The sequence below is a fragment of the Herpailurus yagouaroundi genome, unplaced genomic scaffold, assembly GCF_014898765.1.
Source record: "Herpailurus yagouaroundi ecotype Mexico unplaced genomic scaffold, PumYag 196, whole genome shotgun sequence".
Classification (NCBI taxonomy): Eukaryota; Metazoa; Chordata; class Mammalia; order Carnivora; family Felidae; genus Herpailurus; species Herpailurus yagouaroundi.
The window spans coordinates 3299516-3322075 of NW_024412427.1; the positions used below are offsets into that span (position 1 = coordinate 3299516).

Sequence of the window (22560 nt, forward strand, 5' to 3'; positions counted from 1 at the left end):
GGAGCGTGAGGTCCAAAGAAGTTAGTACAATAGTAATATGAAGAGTCATAATTACAGCTGGCACTTTACACTTTCTATGGAAGCATAATATGCATACAGAAAAGGGCATCCATCTGGAGCACACATCTCCCCGTTTCATAAACTGAACACCCCTGAGGAACCAACATCTAGATCGAGAAGCAAAACATCTGGCAGGAGGAATGAGACTTTGACAGTAGCTTCTCAGGTGGCCTCATCACAATCCACTAAGTTGCTGCATGTTTGTTTTATGGGAATTTCTGCATCTACTTTACAACAGAAAAGGCACTACACCTCATGGCCACTATCGTGACGTCTAATATCATTGATTAGTTTTGCCTGTTTTTGTGACTTCGGCAGATGGAGCCATATAGCGGGTCCTCTTTTGTGCCTGGCTTCTCTCCTTCATCACGAGGTTTTTAAGATTAGCCCATGTTGTGGCCTATATGTGACCATCATTCACCACTCTGCTAATAGCAGCTCATTTGTTTTTTTTAATATACGTATTTTTAATGTTTATTTATTTTTGAGAGAGCGAGAGAGCGAGCACACACGAGTGGGGGATGGGCAGAGAGAGAAGGAGACGGAGGAACTGAAGTGCCTCCAGGCCGGCAGCAGAGAGCCCGATGCAGGGCTCAAACTCACACACCGGGAGATCACGACCTGAGCTGAAGTCAGACGCTTAACCAACTGAGCCACCCAGGTGCCCCTACTACCAGTTAATTTTTAATGAGCATTTATTATGTACCTCACAAGGTCCTGTGATCGTCCCAACATTCTAAGATGAAGGCTTTATTTTGAGTGATTTGCCCGGAGGCCCACAAACAGTGAGTGGAGTATCGAACCCAGAACTTTACGGTCCCAAACTCCTGCTGTTGGCAAGAACCTCTTTCCTGGATGACTCAAGGCTATTGCTAAGAGAAGCACGGTCAATAGTGGGCTCGGCCAGGAGCGAGCAGGGAGCTTTTTGCTCCCACACCAAATGGCCCAGCATGCTATGTCCCAGCCTCTCGTGACTGTTTTTATGTGTCTCCAGTTCCTGACCTGTCCAGCTCTCAGCTGTTCCCATTTGCTGGTACGAATGTGCTTGCCAACAGGTCGCACCAATGGCTCTTCTGTTATTTCTAATCCACCATGACCAGGAAGCCAAAAATATTAGGGCTACTAGAATTGTGTGCAAAACAAGAGATAATGGCTATGAATGTGGACTTGCCAGTGAATGAGTTTACAGATGTATCTGTATTGTGATACAATATCTGTGATAACTGCACTTGTTTGCTCCCTAGGCCCACAGACATAAAGTTTCTAGATCTCTAAGTGCCACTCTAATAGTTTTTCCCCCTTTTGACTGCTTCAGTAAAAAGTCTTTGGTTGGGGCCTGAGGGCTTCATTCTCATCGTGTTCCTGTAGCTTGTGCTGATGGTCACTACCTGACAAGCTAGCTCAGGTTTATTGTAGTCCTGAAACCCCACAAGACAAAGGAACCAGGAGAAACAAAGCCCTTCGCAGCTCTCAGAGCTGAGGCAGTGATACCTGGGAGGGAACGGTTTCCCTCCATGCCCGGCGCCATGGCAGAGCTGGGGTCCTGTTATCTTGGGATTTCCCAGGTGACTCTGACTCCACCCTCCTGAAGGGCTCGCTCCCTTCCCCTCATGCTCCAAGGTGAGCAGTACACCTACCCGATGCTGGGCTTGCACTGGGTGCTAGGAACACTAACACAAGCAGGATGGGACCCAGGCAGCCTCTTGCCCTGGCAGCTCCCCTGTGCCCAGCCCTCCAAACCGCCCAGGCCTGGGTAGCAGGGCCCTGCTCTAGTTCCTCACCCCAGCCTGTCTACCCTCCGTCAGAGCACTCACTTACCTCCACCGGGCACTTATTAGCTCTCAGTATATTTTTAACAAAAAAACTAAACTTTACTGCCTGCCTTAGCCCTCTTGGAAGAAGCCAAGTTTGCACCTATTGACCAATTCATTTCCATTTCCCTGGAAAGTTCACATCTGAGCTCTGGATTTTCTTCTGAACCAGTTTTTAATATCTTCCTGGTTCCTTCAGTAATTAATGGGTTAAAAAAAATCCTTGACATGGGTTAAAAAAGAAAAAAGAATTCTGTCCCTTTAGGCTTTCACCCTGAGCATGAGCACTCCATTTTCCTGGTTTCACACTCCCCTAAATCCTAGGCCTGACACTGAAGAGCATCTCCCTTCACGGATAGAACAGCCATTTGCTTGTTTTCTGACACTTTTTGCAGCAGCCCTGATGGTTGTGCGGTACAAAGCCACTCCGCCCTGAGCCCATAGCTCACATTTGGCAACTGTGTCCCTTTAATGGATGCACACGTGTCTATTGTGAGTACAAACATAATGGTTTCCATAGAGACATGGTCACAATGACTAATTAGACAAAAGAGGGTGTTTTTCAAAGCCTTGAAAGACATCATGGATGTAATAAACGAACATCATCTTATTCAATTGATGTATTCCTTCTCATTTCTCCCCAGAAACATCAATAAATGATCCCTGGTGACTTGACCTCAGATTGGAGTTGGACTCTTTGGCCACCAGTCAGAGCCTGCCAGATTGTCAGTTGCAGGATCCTGATCCTGGCATACATTCCAGAAACAGCCACGAGGCCACTCATCCCCTGCCAGCATTTCCAGACTGGGCCACCCCACTCTCATCCTACCTATTCACTCTCACGATGGCCATTTAGGGACCAGGGATGGGCTTAGGGGACCTCATCCTCTCCCTTCATCACACCAACCTGACTCAGCCATCAGCTGCCCCACAGGGAGCTCCCTACCACCTTCATTTATTAATTTCAGGGTGTTGGGAATGACTTTTATTGCTACCTCTCCCCCAGCAAAGCTGTGGGTAGTGAGTATTAACCGTCCTACATTTCAAAGAAAAGTAATCCTTCTCCCCAAGGAGGTGTACCCTAGCATAATGTACTAACAAAATCTCAGAGGTGAGAGAGAAAACAGCCCCAGGTATTTTTTTTTTCCAAAGACTGTACACAAACCTGCCTCGGATAATGCTGAGATGAGTCCAAAATTACACTACATAACAGCAAAGAGAATTCCTGGACAGAAATGCCTGAGCACAAGAAACAGATGCCAACTATGCAAACATATCAACCGACACCCCAAGAAAAAGAATCACCCAAAGGCAAAGAACCCAGTCTAGAAGAAAACATAGCCCCAAATCCAGAAGAAAATTTCACATAAGTGCTCTCTGCTACAAAACTATATAATAATACAAATATTTTAAGGGCATAAATTCTCAAGACCAAATGTAAGAGAAGAGATGACAGCAGAGGACAGATGTCATCAAAATTTGGAAGATAAAACATAAATGGATGAGTGGTGACTAACCCAGGAAAAGAAAAAACTGAGACCTATGTGTGGGGTCTGCAGGGTGGGGAAACCAGCAAAGAGAAAATGGACTTGAGCCACAGAATTCTGAATCAACCAGAATACCCTTGAAGGCTGAGGTACAAGAGATGCTGAAACAGGAGTGCCCAAGAGTCAGTACAACAAGCATCTAGAACGCCAGCCTCCTTTCCTGACTCTACAAAGCTAGGAGATGATGCCTCTTACTCGGGAAAAAAAGGTGGGGAGTTTACTCCCTTGGGAGGTTGAAACAAGAGGCTCAAAAATAAACATCGGTCACTGCTAGCGGAGGGTATGAGGTGCTGTGCCAGAATCACCAGAATGAAGTGCCAACTGTGCGCACTGAACAATGCAACACAGAGAAGTCCTTTCCCCACTCAGCCCCAGAACAGGCTGGTGCCCTTGTACAGAGGAGCAAGCAACTCCTCTAGCCTGGAAGAAACCAGCTAGATGGAAAAGACTTGGAGATATCCACATTTGAGGTCTCCTGGTGGCACACCTTGTCCCCTGCCCCTTTACCCCAGAGTGAAGCCCACCAACCAGCAAACCCCTCTCCCCAAACTCACCCAGGGCTTATAGAATGTAACCCTGTTATTTAGAAATACAGATGTAAAACTAAAAGAAACAGCTTCAAGAGTTGGAAGAAGTTGGCAAGAATGAAGAAAGGCAAGGGGAAAGAGTTGATTTTCCTGGGAAGTACAATTTGACTTTTTAATCTATGTGCATTTATTCTTTTTTAAAAATAGAAAATATTTTTAGAAAAAGAAAAACAAACTTTGAGTAATAAATCTTTAGGCATTCTGGCAGAAAAAGCAAATCATCTGCAAAGGAGAAGAAGCATCAGGCTGGATTCAGGCTTCTATTAGGTGCTAGTCAAAGCCAGGAGATATTGGGAAAATGGGTATTTTCGATTAAAAGAGGTGTTGTGAGCCAAGATCATTCTGTCCTGCATAGATGTCGTTCAAGTATAAAGGCAACAGGCAGACACTCGCAAATATTAGCTAACTCAGACTGTTATGAATCTCTCTTGTGAAAACTACTTGATAGTAAAATCCAGCAAATGAAAAGATAAATAAAAGGTAGAAACTCAGGGAGGGAGAGGAAGACATCATGGCAAAGGACTGAGCACGAGCAATGAATCCATTTAAAATTAGGGTTTCTATCAATGTTCAGATATGATTTCAAAGAAATACAAATGTTTTAAAACTTAGCAATATAGAATAATACAGAGATGAAGGATGAAGGGAAAGGAAGCAGGAGAAGGTTAGTATCCTATTCTTTATAAAACAAGGAGTCCACCCATCTATCCATATTAACAGGTACACATGTCATTTAGGGATGCATGATTCTCAGTACGGGCCCAGGGGCACAGTAGATAATGCATCTGACCACAGATCAGAAGATTTTAAGAACACATGGTTCTTTTTGGGAAAATGCAAATTAAAAGCACAATGAAACGTTGCTACATATCTACTAGAATGAACAGACTGTAAATTGACAAAGCCAAGTGCTGGAAAGGACACAGAGCAACTGGACCTCTCCTACATTGATGGTGGAGATGCAAAATGTTCCCTAGGAAAACAGTTTGGCAGTTTCCTATACAGTCAAACACTTACCATTCAACCAGACAATTCCATTCCCAGCCGTACTTGCCTGAGACAAAGGAAAGGTTGTGGCCACAGAAAACCCTGGATGCAATTGTTTAGAGCAGCTTTACTCAAATTGACTGAAACTGGAAAGAACCCAAATGTCCTTTAACTGGTGAGCAGATCAACCAACTGTGGTACATCTATACAATGGACTTAGCAATAAAAGGAGTGAATTACTGCAACACACAACATGGTTAATCTCAAATGCATTATGCTAAGTGAAAAAAAAGTCAAAAAGCTATCTCCTGTATGAGTTTTGTGATTTTCTGGAAAAGGTGACACTACAGGTATAGAAAACAGATCAGTGTTTGCCAAGGTCCAGCTGTGGAAGGAGGAGTTGACTGCAAAGGGACACAGAGATTTGCCAGGGGGGAGGGGGATTTCTGCATCTTGACTGTAGGGTGATTACGTGACTGTGCATTTGTCAAAGCTCACAGAACGGACTGTATGCTGCTCTGTGAAAAATGGATTAGGGAAGGAATGGAAAAGTTAGTCACAGACTTTTCACAGAATCTGCCCATGTCTTTTGATTTAATGGACAATTTTATGTTGGTCTCTCAAAAATTCTATCATTGGATTAATTGAAGTATTTTATCTTAGAAGAATACCATTGCTAAATGTGCTTATGATAAAATATATGTATTTTTTAAAGTTTATTTATTTTGAGAGAAATCATGCACATGCAAGCAGGGAGGGGCAGAGAGAGAAGGAGAGAAGGAGAGAGAGAAGGAGAGAGAGACTCAGGGCCCAATCTCACAAATCGTGAGATCATGACCTATGCCAAAATCAAGAGTAGGCTGTTCAACCGACTGAGTCACCCAGGCATCCAGTGGGATCTTTTAGGAAACAATTACACTGGTGACGAAATACTTACTCAAAGTTCAAAAATTCCTTTGGTTTCACTGGTTTCCTTTTCTTCTGTTAATATCAAATAAAGTTACATTTAATGACTTTTGTTTTCAAAAGTACCCCATTTTATAAAAGTATTTCTATCTACCTCTCCGTCTAGAAACTCCACATAGAAATAGTTGTGGGTTTTTTCTTATTTATTTATTTATTTTGAGGGACGGTGCATGTGTGGGGGGAGGGGCAGAGAGAGAGAATCCTGACATGGGACTCCACCTCACAAACCATGAGATCATGACCTGAGCCAAAACCAAGAGTTGGACACTTAACCGATTGAGCTACCCAGGCACCCCATTCACATAGAAACAGTTTGAATGGTGGGGTTTTTTTTAAATATTTATTTATTTTGAGAGAGAGAGAGAGTATATGCAAGCAGACAAGGAGCAGAGAGAGAGGGAGAGAGAAATCCCAAGCAGTCTCTCTCAACACAGAGCCCAATGTGGGGTTTGAATTCACGAACTGTGAGTTCATGACCTGGGCCGAAACCAAGAGTTGGATGATTAACCGACTAAGCCACCAGGTGCTCTTGAATGGTGGGTTTCTTTCTTTCTCTCTCTTTTTTTTTTTTTTTTTTTTTGAGGGAGTGAGGGTCTTTTTTATTGTAACTTCTATATTTTTTTACATATTAATGCGTGTTCATTTTTATGAACACTGTATGTCATTCCCTGACCCCACCCTAGCGGCAATCACAGCTCCCTCTCTTCTCTCTCCTAGCATACATGTCACTCTCTTTACTCTGGAAGTGTTGTCATGCCTGTCCCACCTCCCTTCTGGACTGCACAGTCATGAGGGGCAAGAGTTCTGCCTTGCTCATTCCGGTATCCCGTGACGGGCCATGGTCTACACAGTAAGGCTCAATGCAGGCTGCCAGAACAGAGGAGACCACAGATAAAGCTGGAGGAGAAATCCTTCCTAAGTGTGAAAAGTACCAAAAACTGTTTTCAATCCTGACCTCAGGTGATAGTTTCCTATTGTCTACTTTCCTACAACATGAGGGAGAAATTAAGGGCAAGAGGCAACATGGCTAAAAGCTTGGCTCACAAGAACACTAGGGGAGGAGACACAGCCATCTGACTACCTAACATCTAGTGAAATGTCTCTCCTCCTAGTGACAGAATGAGCCTGGGTGAGAAACCTGGTGGTTGGGATTCTAGAACTATGAATAAACAAAGAGAACTTAGGATGGGATGGGCCACGGAAGCCTGGAAGACACTAAGGTCTCTCAAGCAGAGACTAATAAACCCCATAGACTCCTTGGCATTGATGGAAGTCAACAATAATCATTTGTAAGCCATTCGCAAACACCAGGACACAAGATCACTTGTTATTGTGATTGTTATTGTTATTCACTGAGGAATGAATTCAAATTATGTGTCCTGTGGAACTGGGTATACAAGGTATTGAAGATGAATCCCTTAGCCAATGAATGAGCCAAGTCCACCACCCAATGCATCTCAACAGGGCTCTATTGTTCTTTCTTGGTCCTTAGGAGTCCCCAGCCACTCCCAAGAAGTGATGAAACTCTGTTTTTGTGTAAAAATGGCACTGAAAATAAATTCAATTGCTTATGTCGGTAATGGAAGTGAAGAGGAAGTGAAGGCATCCAGGAAAGTGAGGTAGACTCCACACTGAAAAGGAACATCATATTATACTGCAGTTTGAATCTGTCATGTGAATGACTTCAATACATACTCAACAAGGAAGCCAGAAAATGTGACTTGTGAAACTTTTAGCAAGTGCTCCTGTCATGGCCAAAAATGCTCATCAAATGAAAACTCAGTTCATTCCTTCATTCAGTCCTTCATCTGGGGGCACCTGGCTAGCTCAGTCAGGTGAGAACTGAGAACACGTGACTCGTGATCTATGGGTTGTGAGTTTGAGCCCCATGTTACGGGTAGAGATTACTTAAAAATAAAATCTTTTTTAAAAGTCCTTCATTCAATTCAACCATTATTACTGATGCCCTATCAGGGCCCAGGCACTGGTCCTGGCCCTGAGGATGTAACAGTGAGCAGAGCAAGGTCCCAGAGCAAAGTTTCCATGATCACACCATCAGTAAATATCATACAACAACAAAGTAGAAAGATCCTTAATGATCATCTGGTCTGGCCCTTCTTTTTCCAGATGGGGACACTAAGCCCCAAAGAAAGGAGGAAGTTAGTCAGGACCATGTGGTCACCAAGGGTCAAAACCATAGCTAGGACTCAGGGTCTGGTCCTCCCTCCCAACCTAACACCAGCTCCCACTTTCCTACCCTTTACAATTTGGCAGAGATCCCCTGGACGCTGCCGTGAGCTGCCCTAAGATGCTCTTTAGAGCTCTTGCAAAACATTTTGTTTTGTATCACACCTGTGGTGACAGCTGAGTTAAACTGAATGTTCACAGTCATTATGCACAGAAACCTCACACGAGCCTCATCTACGGGGTTTCAGAATGAATCCAGTTTCCAAACTCTCCTCTCTCCAGCTTATCACATGTCTGTATATGGTAAGCTTTAGAAAATGAGTCTAATAATTAGTCATCTTGGCTTAGTTAAAGACAGCAGTATGTTCTCCAATTTCACTTTGTTTTTAACAAGAGAGTGATGCCAACGGTAATTTTCACCGTGGTTAAAATATGCTTCTCAGTTGGTCCCTGAAGTTAACTGAGACAGCTCTGGTCCCTGCACCTGCACAGGACTTCCCCACGGCTCACTCTTTAACCAGGCTGTGCCCCCCCCAACCCCCACCCAGGTGCCTTCCTTCCACACACATTCACATCTCTGACACCACCTGTGTACTAGGCACTAGACTAGACACTTGGCACTCATCATTATATTTAATCATCTTTGCAAGATAAACTTTACTGCCCCATTTTGAAGATGAGAAATTTGAGAACCTAAGGGTACTGGTCCCTGTCAACTGCCCAAACCCCACATGCAGCCACTCTCCCCCTTTCTCCCTGCACTCCAGCCATGCCACCTTCTTGAAGTTCCTCAAAGGCAGCGAGCTGGTTCTCATCTCAGGGCCTTTGCACATGCAGAGTCTCCTACCTGAAAAACTCTTCCCCCCTCTTAACTCCTAGTCACCCTTCAGATCTCAATTCAAGCATAATTTCCTAAGGGAAGAATCCCTCACACCCTCCCCCATACTCCTGTAGTTCTTCTTCATTCACATAGCACCCTGAGGAAGTTCCTCTTCCTTCAAAGCAGCTATTACAATTTGTAGTTTCATATTTGCGGGATTATTTGCCATTATCTAACTCCCCACAAAAGCATGAACTCTAGAAAGGCAGGGACAGTGTCTGTCTTGTCTACCACTATACCCCCACACCTGGAAAGTACACATAATATGAGTTTAGTTACTATTACTGGATAGATGATGGACAATGAACAGTTGAGAAATACTATACAAAACCCAAGAAAAACCAAAAAAATCCAAAACCTTGTCACCCATCCAGGTAAGTAATGAAGCTAAAATGCAAGCCCAAGCCCCCCAACACTCAAGCCGACTTACACTGTGTGATAATCTTCTGTTCCGCCCCACCCCCAACCAACACACACACACACACACACACACACACACACACACCAGCCCCAAACCCTGACCCTAGAAGACTGATGAGTGGAGCAAAGGTTCTCAAAACTCTCCAGGCCTCCTAACCTTGCTGTCCTAACCGGACCCCCCATCCCACACACCTGGAGCTTCAGAGGTGCTGATCCATGGGTCCAAGAAGGACCCCAAACCTGGTTAGCAAGCACCCAGGTAATTCTGAAGGGAGCGTGTCCCAGACCTCTGTTTGAGGATCCCTAGACTAGGGTGAATCCAGAAGAACCCGCATTTGGGAGGCAGAGGAGCCGCCTAACCCTCCACCCCCCAGGCTGCTAACTTGCCGGCGAAGCTGCTGCAGAAACTGGGGCCGTACTGCCCTCTGGCGGTCATAGTGGCACTGGAGCTGCCGGGCTTCCCAGAGGGCACTCGCTGTTGGTGCACCCCACAGCTGCTGACGTCTGGGGCCCAGCTCTGTCCGGGGACACAGCACCTGCGTCTGGTCCCTGACTCTTCAAAGACTTCTCTGGGGCTTTTTTCTCTTCATAAGTGAAGCACAGTGTTTTCCAAACTTCAGGTTTTTTGGGTAACACCTTCAGCATTTTGCCCATCTCATATGCTACCTGAATTACTTTTACTTAATTTTTTCTTTAAAAGTATGTATGTGAGGGGCGCCTGGGTGGCGCAGTCGGTTAAGCGTCCGACTTCAGTCAGGTCACGATCTCGCAGTCCGGGAGTTTGAGCCCGGCGTCAGGCTCTGGGCTGATGGCTCAGAGCCTGGAGCCTGTTTCCGATTCTGTGTCTCCCTCTCTCTCTGCCCCTCCCCCGTTCGTGCTCTGTCTCTCTCTGTCCCAAAAATAAATAAACGTTGAGAAAAAAAAAGTATATATGTGAAATAACTCATTTAAAAAGAGAACTCCGGGGTCGCCTGGGTGGCTCAGTCGGTTAAGCGGCCGACTTCAGCTCAGGTCATGATCTCAAGGTCCATGAGTTTGAGCCCCGCATTGGGCTCTGTGCTGACAGCTCAGAGTCTGAAGCCTGCTTCAGATTCTGTGTCTCCCCCTCTCTCTGTCCCTCCCCATTCACACTCTGTCTGTCAAAACTGAATAAACATTTAAAAAATCAAATAGATAGATAGATAGATGGATAGATAGATAAATAAAGGAGCAACTCCACAATAAATAGAAAAAAAAATAGTTCCACTTACAATAAATAGGGGCTGGGGAGAGGGTGGGGAAGATGTGAAAGTGAAAAAAAAAAAGCCAAGAATTACCAAATGTTTTTAAATAAAAATATTAGCATTTTATAACCAAAAATAAATGGCTTGCCCAGGTGGTAAAACTATAAAGAACAGCACAGAAATTATCATAAAAGTCAGGATAGGGGTTATTTCCGGGTGAAGGGGGAAGACTGTAATGGGGGGGGGATGTTTCTGGGAAACCCAATTTTCCTTAATCTGGGAAGTAGTTATAATCATATGTTAACCTGTACATATGGGCTGTTATGTTTTTTCTGTATTATTTATTTCTTTAGAGAGAGAGCACATGCATGTGAGTAGGGGAGAGGGACAGAGGGAGGGAGGGAAGGAGAGAGAAAGACAGAGAGAGAAAGAATCTTAAGCAGGTTCCACACACAGCATGGAGCCCAACACAGGGCTCAATCCCATAACCCTGGGATCACGACCTGAGCTGAAATCAAAAGTCGGCCACTCAATCGACTAAGCCACATAGGCGCCCTTGTTTTTTTCTGTATTTTTATCCCACAATATAAAGTACTATAGAAATAAAAAACAAGCAGTGAAATACAAGTAATTTACAAATGCACAGGTGAAAATAAGGGAGGTGAAGCTGAGCTCTGGGATGTTAGCAGTGGCCCTGGGCCTGGAAGAGACAGCAAGGCAGGGCCAGGAGCCCCATAAACCGGCTGATCAACGAGAGGCCTCCCCGTGGTCCAGCTCCAGGCAGCAGCCCCTCCACCACACCCTGAAACCTCCTACCAACTGAAGCCCACTCCCAGTTTTATTAAATGTGTGTGTTCATGCATCACTAAGCAATTTGGAAAGATATGCGCTACATGCTATTTTCTTCTTCATATACTTTTGCATTTTCTGATTTGTTTTTATAATAAGGTTTGAAAATGAGAAAATACAGTCACGTGTCAAGGAAGTAAAGCAGTACAGTTTTTTGTGTTTTGTTTTGTTTTTAAATTTTTTTTATGCTTTTTTATTTGTTTTTGAGAGAAAGAGAGAGACAGAGCGTGAGCAGGGGAGGGGCAAAGAGACACACAGAATCTGCAGCAGGCTCCAGGCCCTGAGCTGTCAACACAGAGCCTGACGTGGGGCTTGAACTTGTGTCCTGAGCCAAAGTCGGCCACTTAACCAGCTGAGCCATCCAGGCGCCCGAAAGCAGTATAGTTTTGAGATCAAATATGGGAATGAAGAGGTCTGGGGGTAAAGCCCTCATTTTGTCCTTCAATTGCTAAAAGACTTTCGGCAAGTCCTTCCCCTGTCTAGGCCTCCATCTCCTCATCTGTTCAGTTAGAAGGGTGTGCCAGCTCTTCATCCCCAGTCTCCACCCACCCATTTTCCTACCCTGCTCTGCATCCTGAAGGTTGGCTCTGTGGACACCCTTGTTGGCTGGCTTCTGGTAGTGGAGGCTGGAAGGCAAGAGAGAAGTAGGGGTGTTTCCTCCCTGCCACCTTCCTTCTTTGGGTCTCATTTTGAGCAGTAGTCAATTATTATGAATAACCATGATCATAGTCATGCGGTTCTTTATCCCAAATTGTTTCAAAGACATGAGATATGTGAGAGGCAGGAAAAGCATTTGATGGGCAATCCAAGATTTTTGTAACCTTGGGTACAATTAATACAAGAGGCAGGACTTCTAACCCACAAATAAAACTGACTCAAGAAAACATGGCTCATTAAAAACAACAGCACTTAGGGGCGCCTGGGTGGCGCAGTCGGTTAAGCGTCCGACTTCAGCCAGGTCACGATCTCGCGGTCCGTGAGTTCGAGCCCCGCGTCAGGCTCTGGGCTGATGGCTCAGAGCCTGGAGCCTGCTTCCGATTCTGTGTCTCCCTCTCTCTCTTTCATTCATGCTGTCTCTCTCTGTCTTAAAAATAAATAAACGTTGAAAAAAAAAAGTGTTTAAAAAAAAAAAAAAACAGCACTAACAAAATGACAGAAGTAAGACCGAACATAATAGGTGCCACAATAAATGTGCATAGATTAAATTCAAGACTCAGGATGGACCCAAAACCAAAATCCAAATTTTTAACCAAAAAGTGAGATTTTCCCGGTGTTCCACGGTAGCGTGCTAGAGGACCCAGGAACACTAAATCCCACCCTGCCATCCACTCTTCCTTACAAAGTGCCCAAGGCACAGACTCTCCAGAAACAAAGGAAAATGGTAAACAAGTTTCCACATTATTATGATTGGGCGTGAGCCCTAACCACATGTTCCATGAAAACCCAAATCCAAATCTGACAGCCAGCTATTCTAGTGGACCCCTAGAACAAAGTCACCAGTACCTAGATTGCCACATATAGCAAGTAAAAATACTGGATTCCCATTTAAATGCAAATTTCAGACACACACCAAGTAATTTCTTAGCATAAACATATCCCATGCAATATTTAGAACATACTTGCACTAAAAAAGTGTCACTGTTTATCTGGAATTCAAGTTTAACTCGGTGTTCTGTATTGTATATAGCTACCCAGCACACCATAGCAGGTGAATCAGAAAATGAGAGCCGAGGAAGGGGAAGCTGGCACACAACCCCCACCCTGCCACACGGCAGGGGGGATGCGGAAGATGAGGAAGAGTGGATTTATCAATCTGCAATCTGGCCAGCGCGGTCAGCAGCTCCTCCCGGGGAGGTGTCAGAGCAAGCAAAGGGCAGTGGCTTCCCCTCCCCGTACTCACCTAAGTGCTGTTTACGAAAAGCCCACATGCAGTGAAATGCCACGGAAAGGTTAAAAGTGAAAGGATTTCCAGATGACTGACAGTGGTGTACTCTTAACTGCTTTTTTGCCAGATGCCTGCCGAAATGGTCAAAGGAAAAACACAGAAAAATCTGTATTAGTATATAAACCAGGGGGGAGCCCAGACCACATGCTAGAATCCTTCAAGTGAGACATAATGCTAGGAAAGCCCACCCAGTGAAGCGCTGGCTAGTGGTGTGCTGGGAGAGCTGGATCTTGCCAGCTCCTTGTGAAACCACTGGTAGCTACAGTGGGAGAGTTCATACCATGGAAATCAGCAGATGCAATAGGTTGGGGACTTTTTTTTTTTTTTTTTTTTTAAAGAACTGGTCATTAAACATTTGTTGGACTGGCTGTGCCGTAAATCACCAAATAAGAAGAAATAGATGTGTGAGTAAGCTGAAGGGACCCTGAAGCAGAGGCAGTCAGCGCCCCTCCCATATGCATGGTCCCATGCATGGGTTCCCCTCCCATATGGAAGGTCCGGTATGTTCTGCCTAACCTCCAGTCTCCACATCTATTTGTAGTACCAAGACTGCCCATGCTTGGAAGGTCAGAAGGGCCAAGGAGCTTATAAACTCCCTGACATAGCTGTCAACAGATGAGTCTCATGGAAGTCCGGGTATACGTGTTCCAGCTCCCTGACCCCTTGGGTGGGGCAATTCCAGGTTGTGTTTTGTACCATTCCCCATTATTTCCCCAAAGGCCTTCAGATGCCCACCGAGGTAGCTGGATTAACCACTCACACTTTAATCTTTGCCAGCCTTTGCTAGTTTCCATATATATTTTTCTGAATACAATTTTTGCTTGGTTTTCTTATTATGGAAAAATATGTGCATTGAAAGCTTTAGAAAGTACAGAAGACATACCATGACAGTGTTTGTCTCATTCTTTTAAAATATTTATATACGCATACAGATATATCTCACTTCCCCGCTCTCTAGAGACTTACCTGAAGACACTACTTGAGTCTGAATCCTTATCTCAGGCTCTGCTTCTGGGGAAACCCAAGTGAAAACAGAGCTACATCTCCAGCAGGACTCCATGCAATGGACAAGCTCAAAGCAATAAGGAGTAGGAAAGCTAATGCTTCAGAGCAGCTGTAGGGGACCAATGCTTGGTGTTGATGTTAACCCTTGGCTGGGTGCTTCAGACAATTCAGCCTCCAAGGTAACAAAACAAAAGGACAGCAAATCCTATCTGCGCTGAGACTGGTACAGCTTCCTACGGAGATACATAGACATCCTCCACTGCAGTGCCCCCTTCTGCAAAATGAACAGAGAAGCAACAGGAACTCAAGAATGGGCTCAGAGGTCCAAAGGAGGGGCCTGAGTACTAGGACCTTTCATAAATAGTTGTCCCTCAAGGAATAAGAATAGACCTTAAAACAAAATTCTCTGAAATACTTTCCATGGAAAACTGGCTGTTCAAGACACTATGAGGCGTTAAGAGAAACTGAGGCTCAGAAACACTGAGCTAAATGAAGGTACACAGTCTGTTTTACCTAGAACTTCCTGGATCATGTGGACAGACACGGCAATTCCCCAGGAAAGGGATATAATATTCCAGCTCCCTGTAGGACTCATGTTCCAGCTTCACGTAATAAATACATACAAACAGAAAAGGCATTTAATTCAAACACCTGTAAGGAAATGACTAAAACTGGTGACATTCAAGGCCACAAGGAAACCTCAGAGATACTAATGAGCAATCCTCTTTGGTCACATTATCTGACCACAATGCAATAAAAACAGAGATTAAAAACCAAAGGATAAATGAAAAAAATTAAATCACTTGGAAATTTATTCCTAAATAACTCAAGTCAAGGAAGGGAACAAAACTGCAATTATAGGCCATTCAGAACATAATGACAATTGGATCTCTGCATAGCAAAACTCATGGAATGTAACTAAACACTGCCTGTAGCTCTAAATGTTTTTGTTATAAAATAAGGAAGACTGAAAGTAAATGAAGCATCCAACTCAAGAAGCTGGAAAATAAGCAACAAGATAAACTCAGGGAAAGAATTAAAAGTTAAGGTAAAAGTTAATGAACTAGAAAACATAAAAATCAGAACTGGTAAATCAAAGACTCTGCTCCTTGTAAAGAGCTGTAAGATACCTAGACTTGTAAAATCCCAATAAAGAGAGAGGGCAGGGAGCATGAAAGAGAGAGAGTACAAAAAAATAAATAAAAATTAGAAAAGTAAAGGAAATTTAACCAAAGATGCAGAGAAGAGTTTTCAAATTATAAGAGATAAACAATACACACAGTATCCTAGTTTATCTAGAATGTTCAGTGGGGAATGCCTGTATATCAGTCTGCTCAGGCTGCATAACAAAATACCACTGATTGGGTAGCTTAAACTACAAAAGTTCATTTTCTCACAATTCTGGAGGCTGGAAGTTCAAGATCACGGTGCTGGCAGGGTTGGTGTCTGGTGGGATCTCTCTTCCCGGCTTGCAGATGGCCACCTCACCATGTCCTCATATGGCCTCTCCTCTGTGCTCCTGTGGAGAGATATCTCTGCAGTCTCATTCTTTTCTTATAAGGACACCAGCTCTACTGGATGAGGGCCCCACCCTTATATCTCATTTAACTTTAATTACTTCCCTAAAGGCCCCTACAAATACCATCGCATTGAAGATAGGGCCTCCACACATGAATTGGGGGGGGGCAGGGGGACACAATTCAGTCCCTAACAGCATACTTTTCTAGATAAGTGAGAATTGCCAAGAGAAGCAGAAAACCATGGAACCAAGGTGAACATGGACATAGAACTATTTCTCAAAAGTGTTAGGAGTCCGAGTGTTTAGTAGACGAAGTTCTTTAAAACTTTCCAACAATGTTCCTAGGCTGTTTAACTACCCAGAAAGCAGAAAAAGATAAAATGTGCTCCAACTCATCTACAAATCTAGCACAGCCATGATACATAAACCTGACAGAGATAACCAAAAACTTCACCCAGCCTGGCATCTTAACAAGATCCCAGGCGATTCGTATGCATGTTACAGTTTGAGCAGCACTGTACCACGCAACAGGGAGGGTTTTCAAAATAAAGTCCTCAAGTCAAAGGGGCTAGCAGGAGCCCAGTGGGCTGAGACCAGGGCAGCCTTGAGCAAAGAGCAGCCGGCAGAGGACAGCATAGAGGAAATCCCGGGCCAGAATTCGAGTTCTCAGGGGGGATATCTAGGCTGTCCACACCTGTCTGCTGGACATGCAGGGAGACACTGGGAGCCAGAAATGGAGTGGACAACACACCCCAGCGCCACATACACATGACATGAGTTTGGCATGTTTGGGATATCCTTACATACTGAAGGATGTTCCCAGAGCAGAGGGCACAGAGTTCACACTGACATGCTAAGGGGTATGAGGAGGCTGCTTGGCTCAGCTCAGTGTAAGAAACCCACAGCAAAACTCTCTAGGGAGTAGGGAGCTCCCTGTCACCATATGACCATCCTCCAGGGATGTTCCAGAAGGGATGCCAGCCCTGGGAGAGAAGCCAGTCTTGATGTAAGATGTCCTCCCAAGCTTGTGACTCTAATCCTCTAATGGCTCCATCCCTCCCCATAATGACAAGTGATGACTTGGCTGGCCAAGACACACCAACTGTTCATTTTCAGAAAACATTATTCCTGCATGCTCCACGACCTTCTCTCTCCACGCCTGCATTACCATCTGTCGGTAGCACCTCTCAAGATGGTAAGTGCGGGAGGGTAATGAGCAGAATCTGACCTCACTTGCATTATTTGTCATGTAGGTGCAGACAGGCCCAGAAAGTGCCGCTCAGATAGGTGTGTCTGCAGCCCTCGCTCCCTTCAAGTTTCCATGGTGAGCAACCTGTCAGGTCCCAGGCTCAGAACAGATTCTGGGAGAAGGCTGCAGGCTTGCAGACCATTCAAGATGTCCATTAGAAGCATTATCAAGTCCAGTCTTCCCTCTCTCCATAATGGACTAAATGCTGGCCTGCCACACTAATGGGTACTTGGCCACAAAGAAGCCTGCAATAGCTAATGCCCCATTCCTTATTATGTGGATTTCAATGACGGGTGAAGTGCTTTCATTATCATCTCCATTTGCAGACTTACACATGCCTGAATTACTCAGTGTCTGGGTCAGCCCTGGTCATAAGCATGAAAAAGGCTACGGGACTAGGAACTGAAAAAGCATTGTAAGCATCGCCCACAAACTGTGCCAGGCTTTGGGGGAATGGAAGAGCAGATACCAAACCACATGTTAACTCCCAGCAGGGCCAGTGTCATACCTCCTCCAATACTGGGTTGCAGGGTTACAGAAAATGGGCACTCTATCCCATAAATGGAATGGAAGTTACAGTTTACCAAGGACACCTTCTCAACAAAGTATACCAGGAGCTATCCCTAGGGGGATGGGGAGTAAAGGGGGTACAGTGAGCACAACTCCATGAGCCCCTCATTCCTCACAGCAACAGGTTGGTTGGAAGCACTAGAATGCCCAGCATTCTAGGGTAAGTTCCTGCCAGAATGCAAGCAGCCCCCAGTGAGCACTGACCAAGGTGTTTATCCCCCACTCTAAGTTAGGACTTTGGGTTTTCTCCCTTGGAGATGGAGGGAGTATGTTATGTGTGTGTGGAGAAAAGGGAAACAAATATTGGTGACAAGGAGACACAGGACGTTCTTAGGACTTTTTTTTTTAAGATTTTATTTTTAAGTAATCTCTACATGCAACATGGGGCTCGAGCCCACAACCCTGAGATCAAGAGTCACACACTCCACAGACTGAGCCAGTTAGAACTCTTGACAACGTTCCTATTCTCCTCCTTCTGGGTACACAATAAGACTGTACCTCTTTGACCAAGAGTGTAGTGTGGCCAGAAGGCTCACTCAGGACAATGAAATGTCGGCGGAAGTGACATGTATCATTTCAGTGGAAGTACGAGAATAAGGTAGAAGCAATATTTGAAGAGACAATGACTGAACATTTCCCAAAACTAATGAAAGACACTAATCCACAGATTCCAGAGGTCTAAAAGTAAAAACAAAGAATAAATAAAAAAGAGACCCACATGTCAACATGATAGTGAAACTACAGAAAAACTAAAGAGAAAGAAAAGTTCCTTAAAAGAGACATGAAAAGAAACAGATTACCTTCACAAGAAGTTGGGTAGTGGTGGAATTCTGAATCCTCAACCCTAGTGGAAGCTGGAAGAAACTGAACTCCGCTTCAGTGAAGAAAGGAAAATAGCACAACTATACTCCACAAAGTTATTCTTCAAGAAGGAGGATAAGATAAAGACGATTTCAGACAAACAAAACCAAAAGAGTTCATCAGGAGAACGCTCTAAAAGGTAAACCTCTAACGGAAACCAAGTGATCCCACGTGGCAGGTCTGAAATACAAGCAGCAGAGAGAAGTCAACATGAGGACAAGTGGCAACAAACCTGGACCCTGTGGAATGACAGTAGCAATGCTGTCTGGGCAACTTTTTAAAATTAGGCTTAAAATAATAACATAATAAGTCAAGAGGAAAGTGTATATAGAGAAAGTCCTGTACTACTTGGAAAGAGGATGAGACTTTTATGAACTTTAAACCTTGGTAAGTTATTTACGAATGTTTCAATCTGTAAAGTAACTACTAATGATTAGAGAATGTGTAACTTACAAAACTGTGGGGGAAATGGAAAGAATTTTTTTAAACTGTCTATCTAAAATTAGGGAGGAAGAGAGAAAAAAATCAACCAAAGAAGAGGTCAGGAAGCACAATATAATAGATTTAAACTCAAATATATCAGGAATTACTTTAAACATACAAGTTTAGAAACAGTTAAATGACAAAAGACACGTCACCAGCAATTGTGAATGGCAGCTTTCCCCAAAGCTACCCCACCTCTTGAAAGCGATGGACAAGTGGCCTTTCACTGATGACTCCAGCTGCCCATTGTGACCATTGACGACTGCTCCCTGACATCACACAGTATACCTCTAGGAATCAAGCAGAGCTGGCATGTACCCTCTTCACCTTCCTGTGGGGCTGCTGTGGTGTTCTGGCTCTCGCATGTGCTTTATACGGTTCTTCTGTGTAACTCTGCTCTCTGTGCAGCTGCCCCCGACAGTTCCTTGTCCCTTTCCTAACCCACCACTTGTGGTTGCAGAGCACCGGAAAGAATGAGTTGTTAAGACCTTGGCCAACAGAGTTCTAAGGGCCAACTCTGGGCAGAGGACAGCTCCATCCTCCTTACCAAGGGCTCTTCCAACAGGGGCGTTTCATTTTCAATCTGGGAAGTGAGCTACTCTGCCTCAAGAACAGTTTCTCATGGAGCCAGAAGCCTTAGAAATTTGCCCTTACAACCCGCACCACCGAGTGCCACTCAGCAGATTTCAGTACCACCTGGCATCCTGCAGGAGAAAGAACCCCAAGAAAGCCAAAAAGATGGCCAGCTGCAAATACAACGCCTGCCACGTGGTCCCCATCAAAAAGCTGGAGGAGCACGAGGCTGCCTGTGTCAGCAGAAGCACAATGGAGGAAGAGGACAGCCTGTGCCCCCTGAAAGTTAGCCTTCCAAGTTCAGAGCAGAGTGGAAATATCCCTCCAGAGCGCCCCTGGCTCCCCAGTTCTGATGTCTGGAATGTCGACAGCACTAACTGCCATCCCACGTTTGTCCTTAAAACTTTTGTTCCCCAAAAGCTTGTTTGCGAAAGTGACATAAGAGAGTCAGAGAGAGACAGACAGGCCCATTCCCCAAGACTGACCACCCCCCAGAAGACTCTCAGACCAGGAGGATAAACCACCAGCAGCAGAAAGGAGCGCTTGCCTCTTAAATGCCGGAAAGGAGATGCAACTCCCCAGAATAAAAGTGCGAAGTGAGCCACCTGGGACACCTCGTTTTTCATGAAGCAGTTGGTAAAGATCTAAAGGCTGGCAGGACATTCTGCTGGCAAAGATGGGGCAAACAGGCACTTTCGTAACATTGGTGAGAAGGTAAGCTGATAAATCTCTGCGGAGGGCAATTTGACAGAAGCTGTCAAAATGACCAGTGTGCTCTGCTTCGATGGCGCGATTCTACTTCCAGGAATGCACCCTGTAAATATATTCACACTTGCAGAAGAAGAAGTGAGTGCAAGGTTACCCACTGCCATGTTATTTGTAGCAGTAAAGGTCAGTCAGAAATGATCCAAATACCTCTTGCGAGAGGGTTTGATTAAATGAATTACGGTGCAGCCATACACAGAAATAGTATGCTGCCATGAGAAAGGGTGAGGCAGCGCTTTCAAAACTGGCTTAGAAAGGCTGAAACATAGTGTTTAACTCAGACACCAGCAAGCATTTTCTCTAAAAGGCCAGCGAGCAAACAAAAAAGGCCAGAGGCTTTACAAACCACATGTTCTCTGTCACAGCTGTTCAGCTCTGCCTTAGTGGCATGGAAGCAGCCACAAACAATATGTAAACAAATAAATATAGGTTCCGATAAAGCTATTTATAGAAACTCGTAACAGGCTACATTTGGCCTGTGGGACATAGTTTGCCAACTCCTGGTTTAACTGATAAAAGCCAAGTCCAGAACATTCTGTATATTATGCTACCATTTTTGCCCAGTTGTGGGAAAGAACATATGCATGTATGGGCTTATATTTGCATAACATTTCTCTCAAGGATACACTAGAACAGCGGTCCACCTACAAAGCATACAATGTCTAACTGATCCCTCACAGAAAAAGCTTGTTAGTCTCTTCCCTAGAAACTTACCAGCTCTCGGGGCAGCTGGGGGCTCATTTGGTTAAGTGTCTGACTCCTGATCTCTGCTCAGGTCATGATCTCACTGTCTGTGAGATCAAGCCCCATGTGAGGCCCTGTGCTCATAGCACAGAGCCTGCTTGGTGTTCTCTTTCTCCTCTCTCCTCCCTGACTCGCACTCTCTGTCTCTCAAAATAAATAAATACACTTAAAAAAATCCTTAAAAAAAAAAAAGAAAGAAAATGATCAGCTCTCTCCAGGGAAGGCAACTAGGTGACGGAAAGTCAGGGGAGAGAGACTTTAGTCTACAGACACTTTAGTACCTTTTATTTTTTTTTCTACATAGAAAAAAAAAGGAAGTAAAAGTTTAATTCTGTGGTTTATATTACACCTCATTGTGTCTCATGAACATTTAAAACCCTGTCCCCTTTTGCTTTGGAACCCTCCCCTCAGAAAACCATACACTAACCCAATGCTACCTCCAATTCTAAGAGGATTCACAGATCAAATTCATCTACTGTTATTTCATATGTAAGAAATTCATGCTAAGAATGGAATGTCCCAGGGGCGCCTGGGTGGCCTAGCTGATTAAGTGTCAGACTTCAGCTCAGGTCATCATCTCATAGTTCATGAGCTCAAGCCCTACATCAGGCTCTCTACTGTCAGCACAGAGCCTGCTTAGGATCCTCTGTCCCTCTGTACTCACCCCCTCTGCCCCTGCCCCACTTGCACTCTCTATCTCTCTCAAAATAAATAAGTAACTTAAAAAAAAAAAAAAAAGGAATGTCCCCAAACAGTAGAGGTATTAAATGTTAGGGAAGATTGAAATGAAGTGGGATGCCTCAGAAGACTATGTAGTTTGTGAAGGTGGGTACTCCCGACCCTCTTTTTCCTCCCTCATGAGTCTGTACAAGGGCATATCTCAAGTGCACTTTAGCGACAGCTGCAACACTGTTTAAGTATATGCAACAGCTGATCTCATGGGGAGAAAACACCTGAATAGGTTAAACCTTCTTGCTATACCAAGTTCATATTGTGTTAGACAATTTCAATCATCTGCCATGGAGCACTGCCTGCAACCAACCCTTCAGTACCTTTTACATGTGAATACATGTGAATATACTATCTGGTAAAAATTAAAATACACATTTTTTAAAACAGGGAAAGACTTAAGTCTTTTGAAAGTTTTTCAGGAGGAAATCTTAACTGATAAGTTATTTCTAAGTAATCATAATTTTGCCAACCCTGGGCCTCTCAATTCTTTCTACAAAGTGGGAAATAAAGATTTCTTCTTGCAAAAAGAAGAAGAAGAAGAAGAAGAAGGAGAAGGAGAAGGAGAAGGAGAAGGAGAAGGAGAAGGAGAAGGAGAAG

General features: G+C 44.4%; 1 protein-coding gene, 1 long non-coding RNA gene and 1 other non-coding gene across 3 annotated transcripts in view; 1 reads left to right on the forward strand and 2 right to left on the reverse strand.

Annotated features, from left to right (window-relative positions):
- Window positions 1–22560, reverse strand: part of LOC121012168 (uncharacterized) — a 38116-nt gene that overhangs the window by 5703 nt on the left and 9853 nt on the right. Inside the window, exon 2 of the long non-coding RNA XR_005781980.1 lies at window positions 15865–15986. This is a non-coding gene — a long non-coding RNA (uncharacterized LOC121012168). The remainder of the gene's footprint in view (window positions 1–15864; window positions 15987–22560) is intronic.
- Window positions 19421–20628, forward strand: GTSF1L (gametocyte specific factor 1 like). Its single transcript, XM_040447006.1, has one exon. The coding sequence runs from the start codon at window positions 19771–19773 to the stop codon at window positions 20239–20241; it is 471 nt and encodes a 156-aa protein (XP_040302940.1). The 5' UTR covers window positions 19421–19770; the 3' UTR covers window positions 20242–20628.
- Window positions 22140–22264, reverse strand: LOC121012616 (small nucleolar RNA SNORA28). The gene has a single exon (XR_005782195.1). It is a non-coding gene; the product is annotated as a small nucleolar RNA SNORA28 (small nucleolar RNA).

Bases quoted from the DNA above. Each gene is read 5' to 3' on its own strand.
- GTSF1L (XM_040447006.1), top strand. From the start codon at position 19,771: ATGGAGCCAGAAGCCTTAGAAATTTGCCCTTACAACCCGCACCACCGA.